General features: G+C 45.2%; 1 protein-coding gene across 1 annotated transcript in view; it reads left to right on the top strand.

Annotated features, from left to right (window-relative positions):
• Nucleotides 1–13,087, top strand: part of col7a1l (collagen type VII alpha 1-like) — a gene marked incomplete at both ends in the record, with an annotated part of 78,490 nt that overhangs the window by 12,306 nt on the left and 53,097 nt on the right. The window contains 8 exons of the mRNA XM_084483302.1: nucleotides 2,459–2,614; nucleotides 3,520–3,636; nucleotides 3,850–3,996; nucleotides 4,290–4,409; nucleotides 5,058–5,216; nucleotides 5,677–5,790; nucleotides 5,981–6,133; nucleotides 12,666–12,803. Coding sequence (XP_084339428.1) covers nucleotides 2,459–2,614; nucleotides 3,520–3,636; nucleotides 3,850–3,996; nucleotides 4,290–4,409; nucleotides 5,058–5,216; nucleotides 5,677–5,790; nucleotides 5,981–6,133; nucleotides 12,666–12,803 — 1,104 coding nt within the window. The remainder of the gene's footprint in view (nucleotides 1–2,458; nucleotides 2,615–3,519; nucleotides 3,637–3,849; nucleotides 3,997–4,289; nucleotides 4,410–5,057; nucleotides 5,217–5,676; nucleotides 5,791–5,980; nucleotides 6,134–12,665; nucleotides 12,804–13,087) is intronic.

Below are 13,087 nucleotides of genomic sequence, written 5' to 3'. Positions count from 1 at the left end.
AGAGAGAGAGAGAGAGAGAGAGAGAGAGAGAGAGAGAGAGAGAGAGAGAGAGAGAGAGAGAGAGAGATACCCTATCTTTCAAGACAGATTAAGGCTCTCCTCAAAAAACCAACCCTTGACACCACTGATATCCAGCACCACAAACCGGTATCTCTTCTTTCATTCCTCTCTAAAACACTTGAACGTGTCATCTCTAACCAACTGTCCTCCTATCTCTCACATAACAAATTTGCTTGACCCTCACCAGTCAGGCTCAAGAAGGCACACTCCACTGAGACAGCTTCTCCTCGCGGTTGACTGAATCCCTCCGTGCTGCCAGGGCTCGTCCCTCTCATCGGTTCTCATTCTCCCCCGACCTGTCCACAGCATTTGACACGGTCAACCACCAGATCCTCCTTGTCACTCTCGCCGAACTTGGCATTGCTGAATCTGCCCTGTCGAATCGCACCTATCAGGTAACATGGAATGGCTCCTTGTCCAACACTTGACACTGGTGTCCCTCAAGGCTCTGTACTGGGGCCCCCTTCTGTTCTCCCCTCTATACCAGATCTCTGGGGCTCTGTAATTACATCACACGGTTTTTCATATCACTGCTATGCTGATGACACAAGCTATTCCTCTCTTTCCCCCTCCTCTGACAAAGCCCTGATTGCAACATGCATATCTGAATGTCTGGCAGCCGTCAGCACTTGGACGTCTACCCATCACCTGAGGCTTAACCTCAACAAGACTGAGCTCCTCCTAATACCGGGGAAGGATTGCCCACACATGGACTTACTGGTCACTGTCAAGACACATCACTGTATCTCCGTCTCCAACTGCCAGAAAACCTTGGTGTGGTACTGGACAACCAGTTATGTTGCCGATCCTGCAGATTTGCACTTTACAACATTCACAGGATACTGCCCTTCCTCACAAGGGAAGCTGCTCAGCTGCTCCAAGCGCTGGTCATCTCCCGCCTCAACTACTGCAACTCGCTCCTGGCTGGACTCCCTGTCTCTGTGATTAAACCTTTGCAGCGTATCCAGAACGCTGGCAGCGTGCCTCGTGTTCAACCTACCTCAATTCTCCCATGTGACTCCCCTCTTCTGCCACCTCCCTGGCTCCCTGTAGTAGCCCGCATCAGATTCAAGAGATGGTACTGGCATACAAGGCAGTCGATGGAACTGCCCCTGCCTACCTCCAAGCGTTGGTCAAACCACACACCCCAGCTCAATCCCTCCACTCAACTACCTCAGCTGGATGTCTGGTACCGCCATCGCTAAGAGCAAGCAAAGGTCAATCAGCAAAATCACAACTCTTTCTCTATTTTGGGACCACAGTGGTGGAACGAGCTCCCTGCCGATGTCAGGACCGCAGAGTCACTGACCAGCTTCCGCAAAAGACTCAAAACTCACCTGTTCAGAGTTCACCTAGACTCTGCATAGCCATTCAGTCCCTTTATTTGTCTGTTGTACTATTGTCTGTTGTACGTCCTGGCACTTAATGAACGCACTTAATGCACGTTGTATTCATTCATTGTACTTAATTGTGTAGCATGTACTTAATTGTGTAGCATATGCATCTTGTGTAGCATGTACTTAATTGTGTAGCATCTGCAGTAGCTAGCTATCACTGCTGTATACGGGGAATGGGTTGGCCTGGCGATTGTTAGTACTTACACTTTATTTACTGTACCGACAGCGATATATTGTTTCACTTCTTATGACAAATGTACTTATTGTAAGTCGCTTTAGATAAAAGCGTCTGCTAAATGCCCTAAATGTAAATGTACCCCCACAGAGAGAGAGACCCACAGAGAGAGAGAGAGAGAGACCCCCACAGAGAGAGAGAGCGAGAGAGAGAGAGAGAGAGAGAGAGAGAGAGCGAGAGAGAGAGAGAGAGAGAGAGAGAGAGAGTAATACCCCACAGAGAGAGACCCACAGAGAGAGAGAGAGACCCCCACAGAGAGAAAAAGAGAGAGAGAGAACGGAGACATAGCGAGGATCTTCTCCCAGACAGAGCAGCGCAGCACCAGAGGCTCCGTCGGTCAATAGGAGGCTTTCAGTTCCTTCAAATGTTGGAAGTTCAAGGCCGCCATCTTGGTAGTTCTTCACCAAAATATTCCAAGCAAAAAGTACTAAGATGGTGACCTGGAATGTGTGTGACATCATGTGAAGCCCTGCTTTTTAAAAATAATAACATTTCAAAACCTTTTTTTAATCCCCCTTATTGTTGGATGTGTCTAAAGTATTTCTCATGGAAACCAGACGCACACTTTTAAAGTGTTCTTTCTTTCTCATTACTATCTTGACACAAACACATACGCACATACTCATGCACACACACACACACACACACACACACACACACACACACACACACATACACACAGTACAAACACAGAGTATATTTGCCCTCGTTAACGCATTGCTCTTCCTGGTTGATGTGTGTGCGTGTGTGTGTTTGGGTATTCCAGCCAACCGACCAGGTCTGACTTATGAGAGCCTGCTCCCTGGCGACGCCTCCACCCATGTGATTGACAGCTTGGAAGAAGATAAAAAGTACACCATCACTATTTATGCCGTGTACCCGGAGGGCCCCAGCGAACCAGTCTCCATCGTGGGCCAAACACGTAAGAACGTCATCTCTATCCTTCTCTAATGAGTCCACCGCCAATGGATTGGTTTCTGATGTTTGGTTTGGTTCTTCAGATAAGTGCCTGAATCTTAATGTATTTAAAACATCAACAGATTGAACCACTATAAATGAAAATAATAAGGTGATAAATGTTTAAGAAATTAAATTCAAAAATCTTTACACGTATGATACAGCACACTCAGACCAACCTACTCTGCTGTGCACTCTACCTGTTAAATGAACGAATCAACTAAACCAGAGAGTGGCGCATCCATTCTTGAGAGAAAACGCGTCCAGGTGTAATACTACAGCATCACCACACGGGGGCGCTGATGTATAGGTGCCGGTCAATGGGAATGGCTGCATCATTGTATTTGACAGCTGAGAGTAGGCTAACGTAAATACTGGTCTACACATTCGGACGTTGAATGTAACTTTTTAGTTTTTTGTACACAAAATGTATATTTTGACTGGCATATGTTCAAACAACATACATAATGTATGGTTCCCCACAATATCCCATCGCTTGGTAACGTAATATTTGTCATGTCCGACCACGACGAGATATTCTTCCAATGCAGTAACAAGTGAGTGATGAACTCAACGCTCTGAAACTGTCGTATGTATGGAACATTGTACGTATGGACAATGTTCCTGAATAAATCACTGACATACAATACATACATCAACATGTTACCAATCCCTCTACTCGTGTGCTGTCCTTCAGACGACATTGTAAGTGGTTTTGTTTCATGAGCTTCCTGAGGCTGAGTAGCTTTAAGTAAGCGTGACTTAATGGCTAATGCCGGCGTGGTGTACTTATTCAGCATAATGCTGTACAGCTTATTAATGTTATTTAACTGTTATTTAACTTTACTTATTAACTCGGTGTGTTTGCAGTGAAGCTGGTGCCCGTGGAGCAGCTGCTGGTCCAGAACGCCACGACGGACACGCTGCAGGCCCGGTGGACGGCGGTGAAGGGGGCCACCGGCTACCGGCTCACCTGGGTGTCCGCAGGTAGGTCTCTTTTTCTGTCTGTCTGTCTGTCTATTCATCTGTCTGTCTGTTCATATCTCTCTCTCTCTCTCTCTCTCTCTCTCTCTCTCTCTCTCTCTCTCTCTCTCTCTTCTCTCTCTCTCTCTCTCTCTCTCAACGAGTGCAATTATTAACTTTTGTCAGCTTTTGGACAGCCGTGTTTCTGTTGTCAGAGTCTCCCTGTGTCTCCTGCAGACGGCGACATAGAGAACATCAACCTGGCAGAGAACTACAGGTTCTACATGATCCAGGGGCTCCAGACGGGCTCCGAGTATATCGTCACCATCAACCCCATCTTCGTAGACATAGAGGGGCCCGTCACCACCAGCAAGGCCAAGACACGTGAGCACCACACACAGCTGGCTGCTGCTGGGGCAGAGGCAGCCCAATACAGGATAGATGCTCTCGCTCTCTTTGCTTCATTTAATGTCTCTCTCTCTTGCTCTCGCTCTCGCTCTCCCTCCCTCTCTCTCTCCCTCTCCCTTCTCTCTCCCTCTCTCTCTCTCTCGCTCTCTCTCTCTCTCTCTCTCTCTCTCTCTCTCTCTCTCTCCCTCCCTCTCCCCCTCCCTCTCTCTCCCCCTCTCGCTCTCTCGCCCCCCCCCCCCTCTCTCTCTCTCTCTCTTTCTCTCTCTCAGTGGAGAGTGGTGCTGTCCAGTCCCTGAAGGTGGCAGCAGTGAACACCAACAGTGCGGTGGTGTCATGGAACAGAGTCCCCGGGGCCACGGGCTACAGACTGGCCTGGGGGCCCACACATGGTACACACACACACACACACACACACACACACACACACACACACACACACACACACACACAGGCTACAGACTTGCCTGGGGGACATACACTCACTCACTCACACACATACACACTGCCAGGATGCAGACTGGCCTGGACACACACACACACACACACACACACACACACACACACACACATGCAGATGATAATTAATTAGTTGCTCTTATCTTGTTTATTTGTTCTGAATTGGCTGGTCTGGGTGAGTCATTTCAAATCATTGTCCACAGCAGTTATTATTAACGCTTTGCATAAATCAGCTTCAGTGTGGCGACCATCGTCAAGGTGCACTCGTTAACACCAGGTTTTTTTTAGTTCTCAACTCATGAGTCCCTTGTTGTTTCATACTAATGATGTGTATCTCTGCTTCTAATTCTATGAAAACCTGACCATTCAATTCACTAAAATTCACCCATTTTCAGATTCGAAATTCATTCAATATTTTAGGCCTTTAATGAGAAAACAATCTTTGCCGACGACCTATAGCTAAAGTGAATATGTAATAGCTTGTCTAAACATTGATAAGATAATAAAAGTATGTACTTTACTGATCCCAGACAGGAGATGTGGTCGTCTAACCCTATGTCTGGTTCCTCTGGTTCCTCCAGAGTTCACAGGGCGGGACCGGCCCAGGCAGCTCGCGCTGAACAGCAGCAGCACCGAGTACCAGCTGAGGAACGTGGTGTACGACACTGAGTATGTCCTGTCCCTCTACGTGCTGTTTGGCACCGTGGTCGGACCCGGGATCACAGCCACCTTCCGCACCTGTGAGTGCCCCGCCGCTTAACAGTGGAACAATGTATAACAGTGTGTAATGTGTGTAACAGGGTAGAACAGTGTGTAACAGTGTGTAACAGTGTATAACAGTATGTTACAGTGTATAACAGTGTGTAATGTGTGTAACAGGGTAGAACAGTGTGTAACGGGGTATAACAGTGTGTAACAGTGTATAACAGTATGTTACAGTGTGTAACAGTGTAGAACAGTGTGTAACAGTGTGTAACAGTTTAACTGTGTCAAAGTATATTGGTAAATATCAGTTTTATATATATATAGCTATATATATATATATATATATATATATATATATATATATATAGCTGAGCTGTACTCACTAATGAAGATATGAGGCCTTGTTAAAGTAGCAGCCATCTTCCAAACGCTAGCATGTAGAGATGGAACCAAAATGGCCACTAGGTGAATAAGGCCCCTCTGCTGTCCTTCCAGCTCCCCTCGGCTACGTGTCCAACTTCGAGGTGGTCTCTTACACCAGCTCCTCCATAGACGTGGAGTGGAGCCCCATCGTAGGCGCCACTGAGTATAAAGTCACCTGGAAGACAGGTAAAGGGCCTTGTTTATTCAAGCATAACTCCATTATTACATTACTCTGTATCTTTAGCCATCGGTTTGAGTTTCTGGTTGGTTTGAGTTTCAGGCATCTGTCCTGATATCCATAAAGTGTGTTCTGTTGGCTCATTATCGTGTGTTTATGTGCGTATGTGTGTGTGTGTGTATGTGTATGTACGTGTAGATGATGGTACCAGCCCCCAGTCTCGGTACCTGGAGAAGAGTGTACTGTTTCACCGCATTGAAGGCCTGAACCCAAGGACGGCCTACACAGTCAGCATCCACGCTGTCTACGGAAACACAGAGGGACCAGAAATATCCCTTTCCCAATTCACAGGTAGATGAGGCAAGATGTTTAGCTCTGTTATGGGTTAATAGTGTGTGGCAGTAATGTTTCCTGTTTTTGAACCATAAAAGGTTTTATAAAAACCAATCAGATCGCTTAAATCAAGCGATCTGATCGGTTCCCAACTGTTGTATATTGAGCGTATACACACAGCTATGACGCCCGTTCGGTTTACAGAGTTCAGTATCACTCCGCGCCTAACTTGAACTGTTGTTTATTTATATATAAAAGCAATAGCATAGTTCACTGAAGCCTAAAAATATGTTGATTGCTGGAGAGGGTGGAAATGTTGTAAAGCAATAGGCACACGGTGAGTGAACTCGATAGTAGGCTAAATTGCCGGCGAACCAAGCTACCGTCTCTAGCCTAGCCTTCTCTCTGAAGGACGCTACTGTGTGTTGCATAGCAACCGCCGTACACTTTGCAGGCAGCCAGGAGGGACTACTTTTTTGTATTCGTTAAAAAAAATGCTTTTCTGACTTTCTCGCTTTTTCGAAATTAAGGGTGTCTATGACTTTCATTTCGCCATACTTACGTAACCATTTCATAAAAGCAATAGATCACTTCAGTCAGTGAAATGTTCTCATTATACCACAGTTAAGGTTAAAGTCGCCGTCCCGACGCGCAGCGGAGGGACGGACAACGCCCCTTAACTGTGGTATAATGAGCACATACCACAGCCTGTCGTGATCTATTGCTTAATTATATATGCCAGATTAGTATATGCTACACGTGAACCTCCTAAGATGGCGCGATTTGATGGGTTCGCTATTTCAGGATATTGGGCTATATCCCATGATGGAGATCTCAAACTCGGGATATTGTTTTCAGCACGTGACGTCTCGTCACCAAGGGCGTAAGAACCGGGGGGGATGGGGGGGGACGTGTCCCCTCCAATATTGGAGACAGGCACATTTGTCCCACCCAAAAATTATACTGCAAGGAGAAAAATATTAGATTTTATTTTGAAAGCGCAACAGAGCGTATTGTCACCGGCCCCCTGAATGGTGTTTTGTGCCCCCAATGGAGCCTTCAAGGCAGCGCGCAGGGTTGTCCCGGTTTCCACCAACCACTATGAAATAGTCCCCTTGTCCGCGTCCCATCTATGTCTAATTTGTCAGTTTGCGTCTGCCTGGCACTAATGCTCCCGTTGAGCTGATCTTTCCATAATGAACAATACTTGGACTGATGTTGGACAGGCGTTGCTTTTTACAGGGGCCAATTTTGATGACACCTGTCCGCAATTCCACAGCAGCAGGCTGTCAGCAAACAAATCAATTTTGGAGCAAATTCACTCCTCAAACAAATATGTGTAGGCTAATTTGAAGAGCGTTTGTCTCTGTGCTCTATGAGGTTGACATCTCACACTCACACACACACACACACACACACACACACACACACACACACACACACACACACACTACTATGCTTTGTTCACAATTTTCTGAAGCTTCAGGCTAATTCATAAAAATATAGATAGTCCCACACGACACTCATTCAATGTCTTTCATATTTTCTCTTAAATGTGTATATTGGCCTACCAAAAACATTTATTATTTTTTTCCCCATTAGCTTTGTTGTGAGCAGTAGTCCTATAGGACAGTGATCATGATTTGCCTCAATATCAGAATAACACCCATAGGACAAATAGCAATGGTGGGTGGAATGCCATAAAGTAGGTCTGTATATGCAGTGAAGCTTGTCCAGGCTCTTCTTGTCAGGGTGTAGGCTATGAATCTGAACACATTTTTAGAATGATTAGAATACATTTTTAGAATTTTTAAAATGTATTCAGAATTTTGATCAACATTCTTCCCTGTTATTTATTATTATACAAAACTGGATGATTAGGCCTGCAATTAAAGAATTGGTTTGATATTTATCAGTTCATAACTGCCGTTTTCCTTTACAAATGTATCTTTTTAGTAGAATAAAATATATTTGTGATTGTTTTGCAGTGTAGGCCTAGTTAATTTACATTTCTGACATTTCTGTTCAAACCATTAACAGATCTGTCAAGTTTCCGATATGTGTCCCCCCCCAATGTTAAACTCATTCCTACGTCCCTGCTCGTCACTCTAATAAAAACAAATAAAACTCTAATAAAAACAATCTTGACTGTATATTTAACTATATAAATTATTATATATATAAATTATATATAAATTATTCGCCTCAGGCTCCGTGAATAGTGGGGAATAGCCATCCTAGTAGTGGGGAATGGCCATTCCATTATATTATAATATCTCTTGCTCTATCTCTTTTTGTCAATCTGACTCTCACTCTCATTTTGAACATTTGTCATTTTCTCACACCCCATACTTACATTTACTCTTACTCCTACATATCTCTCATCCTCATTGTTTGGAGGATGTAACTCCCCCATTCTTAAATCCTATGTGTATAAATACACATCTGTGAGCGCCTGCGTGTGTGTGTGTGTGCCTGCATCTCTGTGTGCACCACTGTGTAAACATGCATGTGTGTGTATATGTGCACGTCCGTGTCTGTCTCCGTGTCATGTCTCTGTGTTCCCTCGGCCCCAGCGTGATAACCCGACCCATCCTGAGGACCTGAATAGCTCTGCAGCGAACGCCTCGATATTGTAATTAAGTGGGTGGCGAGGGAGGGGCGAGAGAGGGGCGAGAGAGAGGCGAGAGAGCCCTGCGGTCTATCCTCTCACCGCCGCGTCTCCGGTCGCTGCTTGATGGACGTGTCGTGTGTTTTGTTCTTCCCGTTTTAACCTCGGTGGACGTCCCCGGAGCCCCTCGGCCGTCGGAAACCCGCTCATCAGCGTATCACTGTCCCAGCTGTTTGGGGGGGGGGGGGTGGTTTATCTTTAACTGCCAATGAAAACCAAAATAATGTGTGGGGAATTCACTTCATTAAGTATACCGGCGTCAGGCTGAGAGGAAATGAGGAACAGCAGATATGACATGTTTCCAAGTGAAGATCGGTCGTAACTTTATAGGCCCTAACTTTATAGGAGCATTTAACTGTTAACTATATGGTCCTTTTGAAGTTGCTTTTTATCCAAAGCAACTTGCAGTGATCCAGATGAAGGTCATAAGGAGCAGGTAGAGGTTAGCTTTAGGGCTTCTTTTTTTTTTTCTATAAATGATTTTATTGAATTTCCTTTTTTATGCAAACATACAAACATTTACAACCCACACCCCAAACAATCCTTGGACAGACGGAAATTACATAAAAAAAAAAAAAAATGAAAGAACATAGTAAAAAAACAAACAAAAAAAAACACAGTATTTCACCTTAATATAGACAATGCTGATCATATACTGTACATCACATATACACACATTCATACAAACCTTAAAAGGAGTACCTTGTTTAGCTTGGTTACCAAACGGACAGGGTTATTACTTAGCCATCGGGAAGCGACTTAAGCTTATTGAAGTGAGAGATGAAGGGGCGCCACCGGCCTTGGATGGGATGTCAATAGCATGTCAAGAACCAAAGGGGAGTGGTCGCTTATAACTATGGCCAAATATTCAGTAGAAACCACATTAGGAAGGAGACTAGGGATGTCACGATACCAGAAATTGAGTAGTCGATACCAATACCAGTGAAATTCCACGATTCTCGATACCCAATTCGATACCACGGTCAAAAACAAAACAATAAATCCCATTTACTTTATTTATTAAAAACATTTAAACATTACAAAAAACAGTGGCACTGGCATGTAGCCTTCAAGTAATGAATAAAAATAAACCACTATTAACATTACAAAAAAGAACAGTGGCATGTAGCGTTCAAGTAATAATAATTTAAAAAAAAAAGAATACGTGCTGAAAGCAGGGAGTCATGCAGCTATGCGGCTCGCGTTTACACTTGCATGCATGGCGGGGTTTAAAACATAACTTCCAACCTAATATTAAGTAATATAACGCAGGTGCGCAAGGCAGCCACAGGAGACGCCAACATTGTTTTCAACCGCTCGGTACCGCGCCGTATTAATTACCAAGTTTTGAAAAGAAAAAGTATTTGAAGCGAATAAGCGACGCTGTTTTTGATTTGTTTATTTGGTTTTGAACGAATAGTTTGGATGCATGCATCGGCTTTGAGTTGGTTTGTTTACTTTGAAATTGCATACGCTCGCAACACACACGCACACGCGCACACGCACGCACGCACACATTCACCGCCGCACACACTACAACCTGCCGATCTTCAATCAAAACAACATCAAGTAAGTGATGCCGAACGCAGTCGTACCATGCGTGTTTAGAAGCGCAACATTGAAACGGGTCCCGTCTGAAACAGTCGCGCGGCGCAGCGTTCCAAACGCAAAGTACTTCCAGACACGACTCTTGCTATTCTTTTTATCGACGAGTCGAGGCAGAGCCGTCGCACTCGCTGCAGCTGCAGTTGCCGTCTTCCATGTTCCCGTGTAGGTGTATATGCTGCCCACGTGACGTCCGGAGGAATTTCATCCTCGGTACCTACGGTACCTACGGTACTAAGAAAAACGAGTACCGTCACGTTTTTTGAATTTTGGTATCGACTTGGTACCGAAGTATCGGTTCTCGTGACATCCCTAAAGGAGACTAGCATCCACAAAAAAATTATCAATTCTAGAATAGGAGCGATGTACCGGTGAAAAAAAAGAAAATTCTTTTGCATGTGGATTACGAAACCTCCATGGGTCAGCGCATCCGTTTTGTAACATAAAGTCTGCAAATGCCCTTGACATGGAAGAGGGATGAGCTAGTCTGGGGCTGGAGCGATCTAATTTGGGGTTAATAACGCAGTTCAAATCACCACCAAAAATTAATCAATGTGTATTTAAAGCTGGGAGACTGCTAAGTAATCTGTTTGCAAAGCCAGCATCATCAAAATTAGGAGCATACACGTTAACCAGTAAAACAGGTGTCTGCTGTATGGTACCTGTTACAATCAAATACCTTCCATTGGGGTCTGAGATCGAGCTAGTGGGAATGAATTGTGTTCTCTTATGGATCAATATGGCCACACCCCTAGCCTTTGAGTTAAAGGTAGAGTGGAAGACCTGGCTTACCCAGGATTTGCGCAATCTGACATGATCAGTATTGCGTATATGCGTCTCCTGTATGAAAGCTATATCCGTGTTTAAATGTTTAAGGTGTGACAAAACTCTGGATCTTTTAATCGGATGTCCCATGCCTTTGACATTCCATGACAAAAACCTAATAGAGTTTACCGAGTTATTAGACATCATTAGGGTAAGTGTGTAGATAGTGTCCTACAAGATAATACAGTGATATGAAAAGACTAACACCAAGGATAACCCTCCCCCCACCCCCCAAACGAATCGTAAAATGCCTGGGCTTCTTTCGGGCATTCAAAGAACCTCTTCTCCCCACGGTGCTCCACGCGGAGACGGGCCGGGAACAGGAGGGAAAACCTGACTTGCTTCTCGTAGAGGCAGCGTTTCACACCGGCAAAGGATGCTCTCTTCTTCGCGATGTTGGTGGTCATGTCGGGGAAAAAGTAAACATTCTGTCCATGGTACTTGAGCTGCTGTGCGTCCCTCTCTCGTCTCAGAACACGCTCCTTATCGCTGAAGTAGTGGAATCGGACAATGAATACTCTCGGTCTGGCCCCGTTGCCCTCCTCCGCCGAGCACGCTGGGCCGATGCGGTGAGCTCTATCCAGAATCGGTGGGGAAGAAAAGAAGCTGGCACCGAGGACCTCGGTGAGAAAGGTAGCCATGAACTTTACTGGGTCTGCTCCCTCTGTCTTCTCCGGGATTCTAATCACGCGTAGATTATTGCGACGCGACCGTAATTCCAAATCTTCGGTTTTAGCCATCAGCTGTCTCCATGGTGGTTGTCTTCAGGTTAAGCGAGTCGGTGGTCAACTTGACGGCATCTAAGGCAGCGGAAATGGGCCTCAAGGCTTCATCCACTACCATTTTCATGGTTGTAGTGAGGGTTGTTGTGAGGTCGGATAGCAGCACAGCGCAGAGCTTGTCGAGGTCCAGCGGGAGGGTAACGTCTCCGCCATGACAGTGCGACATCGTGGCTGCCTCTTTCTCCGGCAAATTCTGCCCTTTCTCTTTCCGCCTGCTGCGGCCCATCAACGCCAAACAGTCAGTGGTCGCAATAACCAAGCAAAAAAATATATTTCAAGTAGTGTGTGGTGCTAATATATATCAAATAATAGTGATAAACGCTTGGGAGCCCCCGTGCTGCACGTCCTTCTCCTTCACATGCTAACCCGGAAGTCCAGCTTTAGGGCTTCTTGCTCAAGGATGCCTACAGGTTAGGCGGAAGACATTGGGCATCGAACCCAGAACACTTCGGCTGAGGATCAACTCCCTAACCACAGGATATCATGGCATTGGCTAAAAGTCAGGTCACACATTTTCACAAATTTAAGTCACAACCAAATTCAATTCACTGAAATTAAGTTACATTCAGATGAGAGTAAAATCCAATTTTGTGTTCAAGCCCTGACAAGTTATGGGACCTAGTGTGCCTTTGGGAGAGATGGGATTGTTCTCATTGTGTTCTCCTAGCGGCGGTTTCCGAGTCTGAGCTGATCCAGACGGTGAGGGAGGTGAAGGTCGTAGACATCGAGGTCAACTCCATCAGCCTGTCCTGGAGGGCCACCCACGGGGTGTCCGGGTACAAGGTCTCCTGGAGCCACTTCCAGGGTAAGGAACCCGCCCCCTCCCCCCCTCTCCGACCACCGCCCAACACAATCATCTCATTGGTCTACTTATCAGACTTTTATTTATTTATTTTATATATATATATATATTTATTATATATATATTTATTTTCCAGACTATTTTTTGCATGCAAATATAGTTTTGGTTTGTTCATCTGTTTGATTCAGATTTCTCGATCAATCAATATCCATTCAACTTTAATGCCATACTTATAGTCCATGTGTGGATCACTAAGGATGATATGATATCATCTGGTGAGCTCTGGT

Source organism: Micromesistius poutassou (genome assembly GCF_964030765.1).
Source record: "Micromesistius poutassou genome assembly, chromosome: 18".
Taxonomy (NCBI): Eukaryota; Metazoa; Chordata; class Actinopteri; order Gadiformes; family Gadidae; genus Micromesistius; species Micromesistius poutassou.
The sequence above is the reverse complement of the archived record's forward strand: the minus strand, read 5'-3'. Positions and strand labels throughout refer to the sequence as shown.